At 47.5% G+C, this 21,315-nt stretch overlaps 1 protein-coding gene across 2 annotated transcripts in view; it reads right to left on the reverse strand.

Annotated features, from left to right (window-relative positions):
• Positions 1 to 21,315, reverse strand: part of PASK (PAS domain containing serine/threonine kinase) — a 58,174-nt gene that overhangs the window by 18,451 nt on the left and 18,408 nt on the right. For both annotated transcript variants that reach the window (XM_044290339.1, XM_044290338.1), the window contains exons 4-10: positions 12,039 to 12,206; positions 11,369 to 11,497; positions 9,794 to 9,928; positions 6,458 to 6,700; positions 2,130 to 2,262; positions 1,910 to 2,018; positions 30 to 1,003 (exon numbers count right to left, since the gene is read on the reverse strand). In XM_044290339.1, coding sequence (XP_044146274.1) covers positions 30 to 1,003; positions 1,910 to 2,018; positions 2,130 to 2,262; positions 6,458 to 6,700; positions 9,794 to 9,928; positions 11,369 to 11,497; positions 12,039 to 12,206 — 1,891 coding nt within the window. The remainder of the gene's footprint in view (positions 1 to 29; positions 1,004 to 1,909; positions 2,019 to 2,129; positions 2,263 to 6,457; positions 6,701 to 9,793; positions 9,929 to 11,368; positions 11,498 to 12,038; positions 12,207 to 21,315) is intronic.

The raw sequence follows: 21,315 nt of genomic DNA on the forward strand, positions 1-21,315 counted from the left end.
AAGACAGATGAATGAAAAAAGTTTCTTACAGAGTCTGGAGCCATCCCGGTGATAGCAGCTTCCAGTGAAACTTCCCTCTTTAATTTCAGAGCTGACATACTGAGATGGAAGATCCAGAGTCTTGGCATATGGAATCACCATAGATGATCGGACAGAGCCATTTCTAACAGGTGTAGATGTTGCATGGGAAAACTCCTTCCTTGAAAGCTGCACATCTTCATCCTGGCCTGAGGCTTGTCCTGGTGATATGCTGGAGGAGTCATGAGAAACTTGCTCTGGGGATGAGTTCCTAGAAGGACGTGCTCTCAGGAGTGAGTGGTTGGCAGGTACATGTTCAGTAGTGGATGGAACATCATTACCAGCACTTACTTCATTATGTTCAGGATACAGAACATTGGCTAAAAGTGAGGAATTATGTGTGGGGGACTTTGTATTCAGAGAAGAGTTCTTCGGTGAATTAGGTTGGGAATTACCATTGACTGGACTACTGTGACATAATGGAGGAGGACTTGAGATAACAAGTGATCTATCAAGACAGGACGCACACGGTTCTGTACTAGTGCAATTACAGGATGGAGAAATTCCTGTGCTGTCTTGGTGGGCGTGGGCATTACCGGCGAGATCAGAGCATTTAGAAAGAGTGACTAATGGGCGTACTGGAGCTACCTGTACTGTAACTGGTGAAGTATCGTCCATAGGAGGAGGCTGTGTTTTCTTCACATCTGAGGCACAGGTAGAAGATGAAGGGGAATCATTTACACAGGGTGTTTCCTGCTGACTGTGGCTTCCTGTTAAGGTCATACTCTGGAGACAGTGGGTGAGAGGTGCCAAGTCCAGCTCCATACCCAAGCTTGGAAGGAGGTCATGAAGGTTGCATTTATCTAACACCTGACCTCCCTGCCACGGCTCATCTTGTGTAGGTGTCCCAGGTGAGAAGCAACATGCAGGCAAGTTCGGGGTACAATGCTCTCCATAAGAAGATTTATGATAGCCATTAACTGTCCTAAGTGAGCAAAGAAAGCGGAGTCACCATGATGCCAGTCACAGAACTTTATCTTTCATAGAAACCTTCAAAATCACAGCATAATTAGCCTTTCTTCTCCATAAACTTAAAACTAAAGATCTCTTTACACACGATGAGAATCCGTCAGATAATCGCCAACAAGCTTTCATAGGTACGCTCGTTACTGATTATCTGCCGATGTAAAGGTGCCGCCGATTACCCGTTGAACAAGTGAAACGCTAGTTTTTTGGGTAACATGCTCATTTGTGCAGACACCTAAATTATCGTTTGCTGGCGGCAGATCGTGCCATCTAAACACGTTCTGCTGCAGGAAACAATGAGTCTGTATGGGGATAAGCGATGGCATTAGCGATCGCTGCATGTAAATGCAGCGGTCTCCTACACTGACAAGCAGCAATGATTGGCGTTAAGGAATGCTTCTTTCCCGACAACCACCTACTGAATTGTCCCGTCTAAAGGGACCTGAAGAAGGGGTTTCCGGGACCTGACAGTGCCGATACATTCACTTAAGTGGGACTGAGCTGCACAAAGGTGATGTTACAGATGGACGTGACATCACAAGCAGAGGCCGCAGCACTCACCCAGGCCTCGCAGCCCCTTCAACAGCTGATCGTCAGGTTGCTGGCAGTCAGACCCCTACCAATCAAATACTGAGGACAGATCATCAATTTTTAAAGGTGTTTTTCAAGACTTTTATTCTGAGGACCTATACTCTGGTCATCAGTCATCACTATCTGATCGGTGGAAATCCGACACCCAGAACCTTCACGATCAGCTTTTTGAGAAAACACCAGCGCTTGCATTCTGAGGATGGGTCATCAATATGTTTTTTCCAAATAATCACTTTAATCTCTAGTCCCCCCAAAAAAGAGAAAGGTTAGGTACCTGCCAGATAGGGGAGATGAAGGGCTCAGCACGATAGAACAGGCAGGATGCTGGTATGCTTCTCCAGCCACCAGCAGATCCTCAGACTTGCATTTCTGTACAGACTTTTCTACAGAGCACAAAACAGGATCATTTAATATTATGCTGAGAAAAATCACAGAAATAATACATGACTTATATAGGTCCTGAAGGCAGATTTCCTTAAAGCTAGCTCTCTTACCAGCAGCACCATTACAAATGACATCACAAGATTTGCTTCTAACTTGTGCCTCTTCTGGTGGGGACAGAAGTGAAGCCTCTTCCTCAGCACTTCGCATATAATGGTAAAATCCAGGAATCAGAAAGGTGATGTTCTGCGAGAAAGAAGCAGTGATCCTTACACAAAGAATAAAACAAGAAGTACAAGAATAAAACACAGGACTATATGGAGTAGAAGCAGCCGTGCAGAACACCTTAAGGCTGCATTCACACGACCAGAAGTGTTTTGCAGTCCGCAAAACACGGATAACGACCGTGTGCGTTCCGCAATTTGAGGACCGCACATGGCCGGCGCTATATAGAGAACGCCTATTCCTGTCCGTGGTTGCGGACAAGAATAGGACATGGTCTATATTTTTTGCAGGGCCACAGAAAGGAACAACGGATGTGAACATTGAAATGAATGGGTCCGCACCCGTTCCGCAATTTTTCGGAACGGATGCGGATCCATTTATATGGTCGTGTTAATGCACCCTAAGGCCCCGTGTTCGTGCTGCGGCCCGCAATGCACGAACACCGTCCGTGGGGCAGCCGCAGCGGATCGCGGACCCATTCACTTTAATGGGTCCGTGATCCGGCCGTTCCGCAAAAAGATAGGACATGTTCTATCGTTTTGCGGAACGGAAATACAGGACGAAACCCCACGGAAGCACTCCGTAGTGCTCCCGTAGGGTTTCGTTCCGTGCTTCCGTTCTGCACCATTCCGCATCTCCGGATTTGCGGACCCATTAAAGTAAAAGGGTCCGCATCCGTGATGCGGAATGGCCACGGAATGGCGCCCGTGTATTGCGGATCCGCAATATGGCAACGGAAAGCACATGTTCATATGCAGGAGGCCTAAGGAGTTGTTTTTCACAAGTCATGATCTATCCTCAGGATAGGCCACCACTATCTGATTTGTCGGAGTCTGACGCCCCGCACCCCAACCGATCAGATGTACGGCAGTAGCTTAGTCGCCTGAAAGCTACATCCATCATGTACTGCATAGAGCTGGTTACTGAAGAGCTGCTCCCATTAAAGTGTAGCAATTGACACTTTCCATTTGTGAGTTTTTTGTTTTAGCCCTGCCAAGGCTTGATAGGGATCAGGGTTGTTTCTTGCATATTACTATTATTATTGAGGTGTTTCTTAGGGGTAGTTGACCTGATTGTAATTTATTGATTTTATTTTATTTATTTTTTAAACTGTTTTATTAACAGAAGTAAATTAAAAGACAGTTATACAAACAATAAAAAATTAAAATAAACAGCAACTGTATAAACAATTTCTCTAATCAGCCAGTGCATTGTCATGTATTCTCTATTCTTTCTGATGATTTGTTGCAGTTTTATTTGGAACATGCGTCCCTACTAAACCGACTGAGCCACGTTTCCTCGAGCTGCTGATAATTTATTGATTTTTAATCATGAAATATTACAGCTTGGATCTGTCATTTAGGAGCCGGACACTTTATTGTGATAGAAATGTTATTATAGCGCAGGAGTATGTACAATATTAGCAATTCTAAATGTATTTCAAAGCAGATTCTGCTTCTGAATAGTAGCATACTGCCAGTAAACTATTGGATCACCCTTGAGATCCTGTTCCCTGGAACCCCTAGAAATGTTTTAATGGGCATCTGTCAGCAGATCAGTACCTATGACACTGGCTGACCTGTTGCATGTGCTGCTGAAGGCATCTGTGTTGGTCCCATGTTCATATGTGCCTGGATTGCTGAGAAAAATGAAGTTTTGTTATATGTATATGAGCCTCTAGGAGCAACAGGGCGTTGCCATTGCACCTAGAAGCTCTGCTCTCTCTGCAACTGCTGCGCCCTCTGCACTTTGATTTACAGCACCAGGTGTGTTGACGTTTTCACTACCTGGCCCTGTGAAGTGAAGATCATGGCTGTTGCAGAGAGAGCAGAGCTTCTAGGTGTAACAGCAACGCCCCCGTTGCTCCTAGAGGCTCATTTACATATAACAAAACTTCTGCACATGCACAGACATCTCTCTCATGACCCCCCCCCAATCCAATAATCCAATGCATATTTCTACAGTCCAAAAAACAGAACCAAGGTGGGCTAGTTACAGTACACTGGCTGGCACTACTGGGACGGGTGAGATGGTGGGAATGGGATCCAGTAATTTTTCGGAACGGATGCGGATCCATATATATGGTCGTGTGAATGCACCCTAAGGCCCCGTGGTCTGTGCGCTGTGGCTGGCTGCCGCTGGTTCTTCTTCTCTGCTCTGGGGGCGGAGCTGTGGCAACGTCAGACAGACGCGGCACGCTCACTCACAGCCACTGCTCGTCGAGTCTCTTAAAGAGGCAGGCAGAGCGGGGCTCGGAGCGGCCGCCGGCGGGGGGCCCCCTCCTTTCCATATTAGTCCGGACTGCGCACCGCCCAGGACTCCATGGGCAGCTGCGCTTAGCGGAGCGACAGTAGCGGAGTTACAAAACGTAGCAGCGCCGCCACACAGGTCATCTGTAAGAGCCGCATTCAAGGGGCTAAAGAGACGCTTGTGGCTCGCGAGCCGCAGTTTGCCGACCACTGGGATAGGTCATCAATATCTGATCACTGTGTCCAACGCCCCACCAATCACCTGTTTTGGGAAAGTTCTGGTGCCAGAAATCCACTGTGTGGTGGACGGAACTGGTTACTGAAGCAAATGGGAGCAGTGCTGCAGTAACCAGCTCCAACCACTACACAATAGATGGAAATGACCAGTGCAAAGCTACTGCAGAGCTGCTGATAGGCAGGGGTGCGGGGTGTCGGAGTATACATTTTTACGATATATTGTGTATAATATGCATCCACCTTTTTCTCCCGTCACCAATGCTTTTGGTCAACAGTTTGTCACTCTATTGTGCTGTACTCTATTGGAATACGTTATCTGTTTTTTCTAGTGCATGCCTTTTATATTTCTTATGCTACTGTTTTCACTATTCTGTATGTGCAAATCTTGGCTTATGATGTGATAAACTAATCTGAGACTTTATAGCAGCATGGGCTGCCGTTAACCTGCCTCCTAGGTTTCCATATCAGCAGCATAGCCAGTACTGTAGAATCACATTACATCCTCCACTGATGGCTCCTATAGTACTGGCAGTAGATTAGCCATCGCCGGAGGTGTCCATGGCAAAACGCATACATGCTTGGCCGAATAGTGCGTGCGTGTGTATGGGGGAGTCAAAAGGAATAGCTGATGGCCGACAGCTATTGAAGGTATATGGGCACCTTATGAGTTAGAGGGGTTATGCCATGATTGATGTAATAAAAATCATACATCATGACAATGACAATCTGTAACAAATTAAGAACTAGCCCTATACCTGACATGGATCCAGAGATCTCCCCATTCATTGCTTTTCTGCTACAGCTCTCTCCCTATCACAGCTCAGGGGTGTCCCTTCTGCTGCAGCTCTCTCACTATCACAGATAAGGGGGGCATCACCTTTATGCTGCACCTCTCTCCCTTCTAACAGTAGATACAGCTGGTGGCAGATGAAGTATGGCACTGAGCGTGTGCGACCATGCATATCCAGGCTCTTTCACATTATTATACAGATTAAGGCCTCCTGCACACGAACGTGTACGTCCTGTGGCCGTGTTGCGGCCCACAAAATGCAGGCCGCAATGCACAAACACCCACTGTAAGGCCGCCGCAGCGGATTGGGGACCTATTCATTTTAATGGGTCCGCAGTCCGGACATTCCGCAAAAAGATAGGACATGTTCTATCTTTTTACAGAAAGGAAGTACGGGACGAAAACCCCACGGAAGTACTCCGTAGTGCTTCTGTAGGGTTCCGTGCTTCCGTTCCGCACCTCCGGATTTGCGGACCCACTGAAGTGAATGCACACGGAACGGTGCCCGTGTATTGCGGATCCGCAAATGCGGTCCGCAATACGGCAACGGGACACCTATGGTCGTGTGATGGAGGTTTAAACAGCAGGGGGCACAATTATAATGAAGGGAATATCTTGTAACTGGAGCATTTTTGAAGCAGAAAGTAAATGACAAAAGTAACTAGTTTTTCATGCCGAATTATATTAAAATAAAATTTAATGCTGGCACGACCCCTTTAATTTCATGGCACCTGGCACTCTTTTGATACCAGCCTTCTCTCCTGGAATGGGATTTGTAGACCATCTGATATCATCTTGGACATATGTTAGCTTTGAGGATTATGAGCAGATGACAGACTATCCCTAGTTAGCGGGTCTGTATGTTTTAGAAAAGTTACAGCAGAGCTCTACAATAGAAACGACCAAAGAAAATGGAATGGTGAACAAAAGCCGCCCCTACCTTTCCTAAGAGCTGTGTCCTGTCATATCCAAAAAGGGAGCGTGAAAACGTTGCATTGATTCCCTGGATGTTACCATCCGGGTACAGAGTGATCAGACCGCTGATGGAAGAAAGGACGCTGAGGCTGGCATAGTATTCTTCCACCGGAGACGTCTCATCCGGAAAATCATTTATTAATGTCAGGCTCAGAGGGAAAGTCGCCCCGTTCCGTGTCACTCCAACGACCCGCTGCTGCTGAATGCTCTGAAACAAAACAAGACACCACTTCATATATCACAACCGCGCGGTACGCTGCATGGTAAGGACTCGGTGATTCCCATTATACAGCTATTCTTTATCTTATGCTAAATACTCCAGATTTAGGGTTTACTGATTAAAATATATAACTAGAAAAAAGATTATGACACTTACCACTGTGGATCATACGTCATCTCAAGAGATTGACACTAATATCTAAAAGCTGAATCTAAGGGGTAAGGAGTTTTCACCAGGGCTACAAAGGGTAGCCGATTTTCATCACTTGGAATCAGCCTGCAGGTATTTGATCAGTGATGGTCAGTTTGCCGCGTTCGCCAGCGAACATATGCGGGCTGCCATCTTAACTCACAAGTCCAGCGATGCACAGGTGAGCCCTTACCTGTGCCTGTGCCGCGAGCTGGTCTGAAATCAAATGCAGTCAGCGGGAGTAGGCAGATCCGAGAACAGCCGCTGGGGGCCTTCATCGGTCTGTTCTCGGAACTGCCTGCTGCCGGTGACCGCATTTGTTTCAGACCGGCTCGCGGCACAGGTAAGGGCTCATCTGTGCATCCCTGGACTTGTGAGTTAAGATGGCAGCCCGCATGTGTTCGCGGGCTAACACGGCGAACTGGCCATCACTGTATTTGATACCAAAATTTTGAAAGGTGCAGGTCCCACCTCTGGGACCCACACTTACTCTTGAATGGGGCCCTCAAAGTGAAGGAGAGTGGACCGAATGGGGGGCGGCTGCGGATCTGCAGTGTGCTTCCCATTCATTTCTGAATTTCCCACATTTTCGGCAGTCCCAGCAATCCTAGCGATATGCCACGAATGTGGCACGGTCTAACACTGACGGAACAGATTGGATGGCATCAGACTGTGCAGAGACTCAAACTTCTAGCATGAACAACATGGAGTTATATGAAAAGATGCTCCAAAATTATTGCACGGGGAATAAAAGTTTAGTAAAACAGATATGGCAGGACATACGACATATCAACCCTTTAACAAACGGGTACAGTACATCTTTAGGGTATGTTCCTAAGAGGCAAGTCCGCTGTGGAAGATCTGCAGAGATTTTTCTGTGGATTTTATTGCAGAAACATGGTGGATTGCAATATGTGAAATCCATGGCAGATAATCCACAAAATAAATTGACATGCTGCAGATATATAATCTGTCACATTCTGCATTGACTGCGGTGCAGATGCAGTGTGTCAGATCTCATCCACTCTGCTACTACAAGCTACAGTGGTTTCACAAGCATTCCTGCTAAGGCTAGTTTCACACTAGCGTTAGACATCTCCAGCAGCCTGGAACCTGACACCCACCAACCCCATTCACTGGTTTGCGGCCAGATCTCCGCCAGTCGCCGTTATAGTGAATAGGGCCGAACGGCTATGCAGAACAGCCTGCGGGATCTAAAAGCGCTAGTGTAAAACTAGCCTTACTGATAGATCACAACTCCATCCACAAATAACACTCCCACCTTCACATGTCAGATTAACAACTAGGCCAAATGCCAGTGATACTTCAGCGTAAAGGGGATTATCACGCAGGATTAAGAAAAAAGCTGTGGGAAAAGATAATCAGCTCAAGGTGGAGACAAATACTTACCTCCTTCTCTGTTCTACACTAACTAGGCTGGATAGTGGGGGACATGCTGTATATAGCTTACAACCTCCAAAATACATTTTAAGCAAATGTGTCATCAGAAAATTACAATGTTAATGTAAGATTTTAGATTAAAGGGGTTCTTCGGGCTTTTTAATATTGATGATCCTATCCTCCCCCCGCCAATCAGCTACACAGGGAGACGGCGCGCGCTGCGCGCATGTGCCGTCTCCCTTCTCTCTTTCTGCTCTGCTGCTGTCCCATTGACATACAGCAGCGGACAGCAAGAGAGAAGGCATACTGCTGATCGGCGGGGCTGCCGGGTGTCAGACCCCCGCCAATCTGATATTGATGACCTATCCTGTAGATAGGTCATCAATATTAAAAAGCCCAGACAACCCCTTTAAACATGTATGGTGATAAATTTTCAAATTTTTCATGTCATTAGCTATATTAACAAATCTCCACTGAGCCTAATTAAAGCAGTATTACACAGCCTGATGTAGTAGATGATTGTCTTCCCTCCTGGTAAATCGCCTGTTCACTAGCGGAGGAGATCGCTGCTATTACATGCAGCAATCATCTCCACAGTATGGGGAGGAGCAATCGTTATGCCATCGCTCGTTCCTCTGCTGTATAGTGGTTTGCCAGTGGATCTGACGCATGTAAACGATAATTTTTTAACAAGTCAAAAGATTTAGATTGCCCGATGATCAAGCATTTGCTCTTTCATTTGGCAATCGGCGGCAATATTACACTGCCGGATGATCACTAAGGATGATCGCTATCTGCCGAAAAATTGGCACTCCCGTCGGCAGAACTGCCTGCCGGATCAGGCAATCTGCATGCAAACGGACAGCATTTGTAGACGGATCCGGATGCGTCTCACAAATGCATTGCAAGAACGGATCCGTCTGTCCGTTTGTCATATGGACAAACGGATCAGTTTCTATTTTTTCACATTTTTACCGGTCTGCGCATGCACAGTTAGGAAGGACGTATCTGGCACTAATACATTCCTATGGGGGAAAAAAAATCCAAATCCGGCATTCCGGCAAGTGTTCAGTTTTTTGGGCCGGAGATAAAACCGTAGCATGCTGCGGTATTATCTCCGTCCTGATCAGTCAAAAAGACTGAACTGAAGACATCCTGATGCATCCTGAACGGATTACTCTCCATTCAGAATGCATGGGGATATACCTGATCAGTTCTTTTCCGGTATAGAGCCCCTGTGATGGAACTCAGCGCCGGAAAAGAAAAACGCTAGTGTGAAAGTACCCTAAGAAAGTGATACATTCCCTTTAAGAAGCAGGTTTGGTGCTTGTAGCTGCATGAACGGTCTTGGCACTAATAATGAGGGGAAAACAGACAAGAAAAGAGTCATCCATGTCTGACCTCAAATATCAGTCCCATCATGAGCATCTTCATGACTGCTATATCACGTATTCTCTGCTTTATTTCAGTCAGCGCCAGAAACCACAGTACCTGTGACATCTCTTTTCTATGTCGAGGGACATGAATGGTTGGCATTAAGTCTGTAATATGTTGACCCAAAAGCTCCTCTGGATCCATATATCCATATAACTGCGCACAAGATGGATCACAGGACACAATCCTACCCTGAAAGACACAGAAGTGGATATTATCAATTAAATTCTAATGATCAGATAAGTACCCTAAGGTACCACCAGGCTTCAGTATTGTGCGCCATTGTTCTAGCAGGCATGTGCCACGGAATTCAGTGCTGGCGGTGCACCAGGCTCCAAAGGGGTTGTCTAAAGATTCAAACTTATTCCCTAGCCACAGGATAGGGGAAATGTTTCTGATTAGTAGAGAGATGACTACAGAGAACGCCACTGAGCACAAGAACAGAGGTTCTGTTTCCTTGCCCTTTACGAATGGAGCAGTGGTCAAGATGAGCAGAGTGGTAACGTGCATGCTCAACTACCACTCCGTTCATAAAAATCTACATGGGACCTCCATTCTGGTTAAGCCTCATTCACCCGTCCGTGTCCATGATCAAATCTGTGAAAAGGTGGTTAGTGATGCCTCCGTGAACATGTCCGTGAAGGATCCATGTGTGGTCCGTGTGTCCATTTTGCTGTCTGTGTGTCATCCGTGTTTCACTGACACTGCACAGCTGAAAAATAATTTTCAAAGCATCTCCTCATAATGATCCGTGGAATGCGGATGGCATTCGTGGTATTCACTGACCCACAGACTATAATAGGCGTGATGAATCCGTGAGCAAAATGGGGCTTTATCAGTAGGGATCCCAGCTGATATTCGCAGATCAGACATTTATCTCATATCCTGTCGATAGGAGATAATTTTGAGTCTTGGGACAACCACTTTAAAGAGTTTGGGCCAAGCTTTAAAGTTATCCCCTATCCATAGCATAGGGGATAACCAACAGATTGGTGGGGATCGAACCACTGGGACCCTACTGATCCAGAGAATGGAGGTCTCACTACCCTCTACACATTACGGGTTAGCAAACAGATCAGTGGGGATCTGACTGCTGAGATCCCCACCCATCCCAAGAACGGTCCTATTCCCCCGTCCTGATGGAGCGGCAGGTCACACATTCGTTTTCTGTCAGACTGCCGGAGAAAACAAAGTATAGTGCTTGGCTATTTCCAGCAGTCACATAGAGAGTGGAGCAGCAGAGCGCATGTGCGGCCTGCCACTCCATCAGGATGGGGGAACGGGAGTCGGGACTTCCATTTTCAGGATCGTGTGGGTCCGAGTGGTCAGACCAAGATAGCAAGAGCCACATTCAATAAACGATCCAATTCATTTGTGATCCAACTTTGCTGCATAGTGTGCACCAAAATCTGTACCCAAGCGTGGATATTGGGGACTGTGGCTGCGTGCTGGCTGTACTTTTTTAGACGTCTAATAAAAACTACTATGAGGCAACAGGATTTGCTCCATTGGATGTCGTGTAATGGAGTGTGCCAACGCACAGTGCTCCATCCATCCAGCAGATCACTGTGCAGCACCACATGGGCCATAGTGGTCCATAAGGTGCTCAATTTTAGTAATTCAGAGACTCACATCTTGCTGAAAAGACAACACCGTGGTGATGATCTGTACAGAATCCAGAAACAGCAGGCACTGGTTTTTCACTCTGCGTATCCAGAGGCATAACACAATCACCTCGCCCCCATTTCGCACCGCTTCAACCTGTGCGAGGAAAAAAAGGAAGGATCTTCTGAGATCTTTAACAACCAGCAGATATTTGAATAAGCAAGCGTCCACTTTCACAAGACAGCACCACTGCAGCGAACATGAATTATTCAACAATAGGCATCAAAATAATGTACGGATGTGAGACAGAGAGTCGCTCTTCGTTGTACCTCTACACTGTGGATAATGGAGGGCTCTAAACAGCAGGCTCTCCTGTATTAAAGGGCTTCTCCAGGAAATGTCCTAAATGGCTGCAAGCAACCCGCCCTATAAAGTGAATAAGATGGGTAGCCTCCACTTGCAATGCCGCATAGGAGGGTGGTAAAGGGTCCTCGAGCTGGAGTATATGCAGGCGTTGGAGCACGGTGTGTAGTGAGGCCCCATACCCCCAGGCAGATCTGCAAGTGCAGTCAACCCATCCAATTCACATTCTAGGACGGGTTACTTACAGCCACTTTAAATCATCTTTCAAGAACCCTTTTAACTAAGAATTTTTATGGTTTTTCAAATAAAGACAATCCCTTTAAACATCACTCACCACTTCTCCAGGTACCCTGGAAATCCCATCAGCCTCTATAAGCTCCTCTTCCAGAGTCTCTGAGATGCTGTGGCTGGAAGCAGGGATCAACAAGGACAGGCACGTACCAATTAGCTCAAGACTACTGTACCCAAACATTCTGCAGGCTTTATCATTTGCCATCAAAATCTTAAAAAAAGAAGAAAAAAAAAAAGCGTCATCTAAACAAGAGTAAATATGGACATAAATGTAAAATAGGAGCCTTACATAGTGTTAATAAAAGAAACACACAATATCCCAATTTATTAATGAATGAATGGATGGATGAGTCGTGCACAGAAAAGAACAGAGGAATAGATTAAGGAGATGTTGGAATTGGAAAGAGCTCCTTCATCATCCATTGCACAAGCAGTAAATTGGCTGTGAATTTTCAGGGCAAGATCCCCACTGGAAATCCAGAAATAAACTCCATGTCCCTTTGCTTAAATGGGCTTTCCAGATTCTAGAAATGGTTGATCCATTCATTTGAATGGGAGCTAGCTGCAGTAATCTGTTACTACCACCTCGTGGAGTAGTTCCGGTGTGGTTGACAGCTAACCTACAGGGGTTAGAGACACCAGTGCATGGCTTTAGGAGATCAGGAAACTTGTAGTCAGTAACAGGCCAAGGTCACGGCAGAAAGAGATATGCGAATATATGAAACAGGTCTGAGGTCAGGGAAGGCAGCAGAGCATCAAAACGGTATTCAGGCACAAGTCAGGTCAGGCAGGGGAGGATCAGAGTCGGGATTTAGGAAGAGGTTGGTACATGGGCAGACAACAGAATAGAAAACCTTTGCAGGGAACTTAGCAAGTTCAGACACCTATTGCTCAGGCACCTTCCAACTAGAGAAGGTGTCTTAGATAACCACAGGTTGCCATTGATTGGCTGGTAAAGATTAGGGTACTGGCATTGGCCCTTTAAGAGCCTGAGGGAGCATGTGTGTGAGCCCTGCAAACACCACAGCCTGCAAAGGGAGACAGATCAGTCCTGGTGGCCAGGCCTGCCCGAAGGATAACAGCTGGAGACAGGTCCGGTCTGCAAGGTAAGAAGAGCGGGACTGCAGCGGCTTCGCTGTGACAACAGGTTCTGCTCTCTATTGAGTTGACCAATGGAGTCTTGCCTTTTTGTTCCCTCAGACAGCAACAGCATTTTGAACTGGCTGTCTGCTGTTACAGTCCATCCACGCTAAGAAACAAGTTGTGCCTTCAGACACATTAGTTGGAGCACTGCCTGTTATTCAAAATGATTCTCCTCTAACGCCTTTCAGTAATGAGTTGTTTACATCCGCAAGATCCCCTTTTGCTGCATGTTTTTCTTTGATCGCACCATTCTTAGTATATTCTCGACACCGTTGCATGAGAAAACGCCAGAAGGTTTGCAGTTTTTTTTAAAATACTAGCCTCATTTAAAGGGGTTGTCCGGGCTTTTAATATTGATAACCTATCATCAGGATAAGTCATCAATATCAGATCGGCGGGGGTCCGACACCCGGCACCCTCACCGGTCAGCTGTATAAGGAGACGTAGTGCGCACGTGCCGTCTCCCGTCTCTCTTCCTGTTCACCGCTGCTGTCTATGGCAAAGCAGCAGTGAGCAGGAAGAGAGACGGCACGTGCGCACTGCACGCGCAGTCTCCTCATGCAGCTGAATGGCGGGGATGCCGGGTGTCAGACCCCCGCCGATCTAATATGGATGACCTATCCTGAGGATAGGTTACCAATATTAAAAGCCAAGATAACCCCTTTATTTCGCTTTAATGAATGTACCTTAGGGCTCATGCACACAAACGTTTTTTGCGTTCCGTATACGGACCGTATTTTGATTCTGTATACGGTCCGTATACGAAACCATTCATTACAATGGGTCCGCAATAGATGCGGACAGCTGCTGTCCGCATCCGTTGCTCCGTTCCGTGGCTCCGCAAAAATTATGAGACATGTCCTATTCTTGTCTGTTTTGCGGACAAGAATAGGCATTTCTATAATGGGCCTCATGTTCCGTTCCGAAAATTGTGGAAGGCACATTAGCGGCATCCGTTTTTTGCGGATCCGCAAAAAACGGCACAGTCGTGTGCATGAGCCCTCATTTTAAGTCGCTCAGGTCACTAGATTTTCAAATTCTAAATGTGGATTTACACAAACTGATCCATGAAATACTTGCTCACTTGATTTCATGCTGCACTCACAGGGAAGTAGCAATCACAAAAGCGCAGGTATCTCTAATAAAGTGGCCAATCAGTATATGCTAGTCTGCAACCTTTATGTATTTTCAAACACTCTGATTTTGGAACCTGCTCCAAGTCTCAACATTTTCTAATGTGGTCGTGTCCCTCCCAGTAACACATGCTAGATGTGAGGTCTGTGTGTCTAAGATGCTGATTAGAGTTGAGCGAACACCTGGATGTTCGGGTTCGAGAAGTTCGGCCGAACATCCCGGAAATGTTCGGGTTCGGGATCCGAACCCGATCCGAACTTCGTCCCGAACCCGAACCCCATTGAAGTCAATGGGGACCCGAACTTTTCGGCACTAAAAAGGCTGTAAAACAGCCCAGGAAAGAGCTAGAGGGCTGCAAAAGGCAGCAACATGTAGGTAAATCCCCTGCAAACAAATGTGGATAGGGAAATGAATTAAAATAAAAATTAAATAAATAAAAATTAACCAAAATCAATTGGAGAGAGGTTCCATAGCAGAGAATCTGGCTTCCCGTCACCCACCACTGGAACAGTCCATTCTCAGATATTTAGGCCCCGGCACCCAGGCAGAGGAGAGAGGTCCCGTAACAGAGAATCTGTCTTCATGTCAGCAGAGAATTAGTCTGCATGTCATAGCAGAGAATGAGGCTTCACGTCAGCCACCACTGCAACAGTCCATTGGCATATATTTAGGCCCAGCACACACACAGGCAGAGGAGAGAGGTCCCGTAACAGACAATCTGGCTTCATGTCAGCAGAGAATCAGTCTGCATGTCATAGCAGAGAATCAGGCTTCACGTCAGCCACCACTGCAACAGTCCATTGGCATATATTTAGGCCCAGCACACACACAGGCAGAGGAGAGAGGTCCCGTAACAGAGAATCTGGCTTCATGTCAGCAGAGAATCAGTCTGCATGTCATAGCAGAGAATGAGGCTTCACGTCACCCACCACTGCAACAGTCCATTGGCATATATTTAGGCCTAGCACACAGGCAGAGCAGAGAGGTCCCGTAACAGACAATCTGGCTTCATGTCAGCAGAGAATCAGTCTGCATGTCATAGCAGAGAATGAGGCTTCACGTCAGCCACCACTGCAACAGTCCATTGGCATATATTTAGGCCTAGCACACAGGCAGAGCAGAGAGGTCCCGTAACAGACAATCTGGCTTCATGTCAGCAGAGAATCAGTCTGCATGTCATAGCAGAGAATCAGGCTTCACGTCAGCCACCACTGCAACAGTCCATTGTCATAAATTTAGGCCCAGCACCCAGGCAGAGGAGAGAGGTCCCGTAACAGACAATCTGGCTTCATGTCAGCAGAGAATTAGTCTGCATGTCATAGCAGAGAATCAGGCTTCATGTCAGCCACCACTGCAACAGTCCATTGGCATATATTTAGGCCCAGCACCCAGGCAGAGGAGGGAGGTCCCGTAACAGAGAATCTGTCTTCATGTCAGCAGAGAATCAGTCTGCATGTCATAGCAGAGAATGAGGCTTCACGTCACCCACCACTGCAACAGTCCATTGGCATATATTTAGGCCTAGCACACAGGCAGAGCAGAGAGGTCCCGTAACAGACAATCTGGCTTCATGTCAGCAGAGAATCAGTCTGCATGTCATAGCAGAGAATCAGGCTTCACGTCAGCCACCACTGCAACAGTCCATTGGCATATATTTAGGCCTAGCACACAGGCAGAGCAGAGAGGTCCCGTAACAGACAATCTGGCTTCATGTCAGCAGAGAATCAGTCTGCATGTCATAGCAGAGAATGAGGCTTCACGTCAGCCACCACTGCAACAGTCCATTGGCATATATTTAGGCCTAGCACACAGGCAGAGCAGAGAGGTCCCGTAACAGAGAATCTGTCTTCATGTCAGCAGAGAATCAGTCTGCATGTCATAGCAGAGAATGAGGCTTCACGTCAGCCACCACTGCAACAGTCCATTGGCATATATTTAGGCCTAGCACACAGGCAGAGGAGAGGTTCATTCAACTTTGGGTAGCCTCGCAATATAATGGTAAAATGAAAATAAAAATAGGATTGAATGAGGAAGTGCCCTGGAGTCCAATAATATATGGTTATGGGGAGGTAGTTAATGTCTAATCTGGACAAGGGACGGACAGGTCCTGTGGGATCCATGCCTGGTTCATTTTTATGAACGTCAGCTTGTCCACATTGGCTGTAGACAGGCGGCTGCGTTTGTCTGTAATGACGCCCCCTGCCGTGCTGAATACACGTTCAGACAAAACGCTGGCCGCCGGGCAGGCCAGCACCTCCAAGGCATAAAAGGCTAGCTCTGGCCACGTGGACAATTTAGAGACCCAGAAGTTGAATGGGGCCGAACCATCAGTCAGTACGTGGAGGGGTGTGCACACGTACTGTTCCACCATGTTAGTGAAATGTTGCCTCCTGCTAACACGTTGCGTATCAGGTGGTGGTGCAGTTAGCTGTGGCGTGTTGACAAAAGTTTTCCACATCTCTGCCATGCTAACCCTGCCCTCAGAGGAGCTGGCCGTGACACAGCTGCCTTGGCGACCTCTTGCTCCTCCTCTGCCTTGGCCTTGGGCTTCCACTTGTTCCCCTGTGACATTTGGGAATGCTCTCAGTAGCGCGTCTACCAACGTGCGCTTGTACTCGCGCATCTTCCTATCACGCTCCAGTGCAGGAAGTAAGGTGGGCACATTGTCTTTGTAGCGTGGATCCAGCAGGGTGGCAACCCAGTAGTCCGCACAGGTTAAAATGTGGGCAACTCTGCTGTCGTTGCGCAGGCACTGCAGCATGTAGTCGCTCATGTGTGCCAGGCTGCCCAGGGGTAAGGACAAGCTGTCCTCTGTGGGAGGCGTATCGTCATCGTCCTGCCTTTCCCCCCAGCCACGCACCAGTGATGGACCCGAGCTGGCCACATTTGTACCTGGCCTCTGCTGTTGCCAAAAACCTCCCTCTGAGTCACTTCGAAGAGACTGGCCTGAAAGTGCTAAAAATGACCCCTCTTCCTCCTCCTCCTCCTCCTCCTCCTGGGCCACCTCCTCTTCCATCATCGCCCTAAGTGTTTTCTCAAGGAGACATAGAAGTGGTATTGTAACGCTGATAACGGTGTCATCGCCACTGGCCATGTTGGTGGAGTACTCGAAACAGCGCAACAGGGCACACAGGTCTCGCATGGAGGCCCAGTCATTGGTGGTGAAGTGGTGCTGTTCTGTAGTGCGACTGACCCGTGCGTGCTGCAGCTGAAACTCCACTATGGCCTGCTGCTGCTCGCACAGTCTGTCCAGCATGTGCAAGGTGGAGTTCCACCTGGTGGGCACGTCGCATATGAGGCGGTGAGCGGGAAGGCCGAAGTTACGCTGTAGCGCAGACAGGCGAGCAGCAGCAGGATGTGAACGCCGGAAGCGCGAACAGACGGCCCGCACTTTATGCAGCAGCTCTGACATGTCGGGGTAGTTGTGAATGAACTTCTGCACCACCAAATTCAGCACATGCGCCAAGCAAGGGATGTGCGTCAAATTGGCTAGTCCCAGAGCTGCAACGAGATTTCGCCCATTATCACACACCACCAGGCCGGGCTTGAGGCTCACCGGCAGCAACCACTCGTCGGTCTGTTGTTCTATACCCCGCCACAACTCCTGTGCGGTGTGGGGCCTGTCCCCCAAACATATGAGTTTCAGAATGGCCTGCTGACGTTTACCCCGGGCTGTGCTGAAGTTGGTGGTGAAGGTGTGTGGCTGACTGGATGAGCAGGTGGAAGAAGAGGAGGAGGAAGCCGAGAAGGAGGAGGTGGCAACAGGAGGCAAAGAATGTTGCCCTGCGATCCTTGGCGGCGGAAGGACGTGCGCCAAACAGCTCTCCGCCTGGGGCCCAGCTGCCACTACATTTACCCAGTGTGCAGTTAGGGAGATATAGCGTCCCTGGCCGTGCTTACTGGTCCACGTATCTGTGGTTAGGTGGACCTTGCCACAGATGGCGTTGCGCAGTGCACACTTGATTTTATCGGATACTTGGTTGTGCAGGGAAGGCACGGCTCTCTTGGAGAAGTAGTGCCGGCTGGGAACAACATACTGTGGGACAGCAAGCGACATGAGCTGTTTGAAGCTGTCTGTGTCCACCAGCCTAAATGACAGCATTTCATAGGCCAGTAGTTTAGAAATGCTGGCATTCAGGGCCAGGGATCGAGGGTGGCTAGGTGGGAATTTACGCTTTCTATCAAATGTTTGTGAGATGGAGAGCTGAACGCTGGCGTGTGACATGGTTGAGACGCTTGGTGACGGAGGTGGTGGTGGTGGTGTTGGTGGTACATCCCCTGTTTGCTGGGCGGCAGGTGCCAACGTTCCTCCAGAGGCGGAGGAAGAGGCCGAGGCGGCAGCAGCAGAATAGGCCGAGGCGGCAGCAGCAGAAGAGGTAGCAGGGGGAGCCTGAGTGACTTCCTTGGTTTTAAGGTGTTTACTCCACTGCAGTTCATGCTTTGCATGCAGGTGCCTGGTCATGCAGGTTGTGCTCAGGTTCAGAACGTTAATGCCTCGCTTCAGGCTCTGATGGCACAGCGTGCAAACCACTCGGGTCTTGTCGTCAGCACATTGTTTGAAGAAGTGCCATGCCAGGGAACTCCTTGAAGCTGCCTTTGGGGTGCTCGGTCCCAGATGGCGGCGGTCAGTAGCAGGCGGAGTCTCTTGGCGGCGGGTGTTCTGCTTTTGCCCACTGCTCCCTCTTTTGCTACGCTGTTGGCTCGGTCTCACCACTGCCTCTTCCTCCGAACTGTGAAAGTCAGTGGCACGACCTTCATTCCATGTGGGGTCTAGGACCTCATCGTCCCCTGCATCGTCTTCCACCCAGTCTTGATCCCTGACCTCCTGTTCAGTCTGCACACTGCAGAAAGACGCAGCAGTTGGCACCTGTGTTTCGTCATCATCAGAGACATGCTGAGGTGGTATTCCCATGTCCTCATCATCAGGAAACATAAGTGGTTGTGCGTCAGTGCATTCTATGTCTTTCACCGCTGGGGAAGGGCTAGGTGGATGCCCTTGGGAAACCCTGCCAGCGGAGTCTTCAAACAGCATAAGAGACTGCTGCATAACTTGAGGCTGAGACAGTTTCCCTGGTATGCATGGGGGTGATGTGACAGACTGATGGGGTTGGTTTTCAGGCGCCATCTGTGCGCTTTCTGCAGAAGACTGGGTGGGAGATAATGTGAACGTGCTGGATCCACTGTCGGCCACCCAATTGACTAATGCCTGTACCTGCTCAGGCCTTACCATCCTTAGAACGGCATTGGGCCCCACCATATATCGCTGTAAATTCTGGCGGCTACTGGGACCTGAGGTAGTTGGTACACTAGGACGTGTGGATGTGGCAGAACGGCCACGTCCTCTCCCAGCACCAGAGGGTCCACTAACACCACCACGACCATGTCCACGTCCGCGTCCCTTACTAGATGTTTTTCTCATTGTTATGGTTCACCACAACAACAAATATATTATTTGGCCCAATGTATTGTATTCAAATTCAGCGGGATATAAATTTGAGGCCTAGTATTTAGGCGCTGGGTGACCGGTATGGATTTAGTGACAGAATTAGACTTGGAAATGCACAGAAGCGTGTGTGTGAAGTTATTCTGAATGACCCTATGTGCACCTTCAATATGATCTACCCTTTTAGGGATAGATTTCAAATAGCTCTGATATAGCAGAAACGACTAAATTATGAAATTGCTAAATTGGGAATTGTATTTCAACCCAGAACAAAAAATGTGCTTTGACGGACACTAAATAACTTTCCCAGCCACAACAGGACAGCGGTAACGAGAGATTTAGCGGGATATAAATTTGAGGCCTAGTATTTAGGCGCTGGGTGACAGGTATGGGTTTAGTGACAGAATTAGATTTGGAAATGCACAGTAGCGGGTGTGTGAAGTTATTCTGAATGACCCTATGTGCACCTTGAATATTATATACCCTTTTAGGGATAGATTTCAAATAGCTCTGATATAGCAGAAACCACTAAATTATGAAATTGCTAAATTGGGAATTGTATTTCAACCCAGAACAAGAAATGTGCTTGAACGGACACTAAATAACTCGCCCAGCTACAGCACTAGGGACAGATTTAGCGGGATATAAATTTGAGGCCTAGTATTTAGGCGCTGGGTGACAGGTATGGGTTTAGTGCCAGAATTAGACTTGGAAATACACAGTAGCGGGTGTGTGTGAAGTTATTCTGAATGACCCAATGTGCACCTTGAATATTATATACCCTTTTAGGGATAGATTTCAAATAGCTCTGATATAGCAGAAACCACTAAATTATGAAATTGCTAAATTGGGAATTGTATTTCAACCCAGAACAAGAAATGTGCTTGAACGGACACTAAATAACTCGCCCAGCTACAGCACTAAGGACAGATTTAGCGGGATATAAATTTGAGGCCTAGTATTTAGGCGCTGGGTGACAGGTATGGGTTTAGTGCCAGAATTAGACTTGGAAATACACAGTAGCGGGTGTGTGTGAAGTTATTCTGAATGACCCAATGTGCACCTTGAATATTATATACCCTTTTAGGGATAGATTTCAAATAGCTCTGATATAGCAGAAACCACTAAATTATGAAATTGCTAAATTGGGAATTGTATTTCAACCCAGAACAAGAAATGTGCTTGAACGGACACTAAATAACTCGCCCAGCTACAGCACTAAGGACAGATTTAGCGGGATATAAATTTGAGGCCTAGTATTTAGGCGCTGGGTGACAGGTATGGGTTTAGTGCCAGAATTAGACTTGGAAATACACAGTAGCGGGTGTGTGTGAAGTTATTCTGAATGACCCAATGTGCACCTTGAATATTATATACCCTTTTAGGGATAGATTTCAAATAGCTCTGATATAGCAGAAACCACTAAATTATGAAATTGCTAAATTGGGAATTGTATTTCAACCCAGAACAAGAAATGTGCTTGAACGGACACTAAATAACTCGCCCAGCTACAGCACTAGGGACAGATTTAGCTGGATATAAATTTGAGGCCTAGTATTTAGGCGCTGGGTGACAGGTATGGGTTTAGTGCCAGAATTAG

This window comes from Bufo gargarizans, chromosome 4, assembly GCF_014858855.1.
Source record: "Bufo gargarizans isolate SCDJY-AF-19 chromosome 4, ASM1485885v1, whole genome shotgun sequence".
Classification (NCBI taxonomy): Eukaryota; Metazoa; Chordata; class Amphibia; order Anura; family Bufonidae; genus Bufo; species Bufo gargarizans.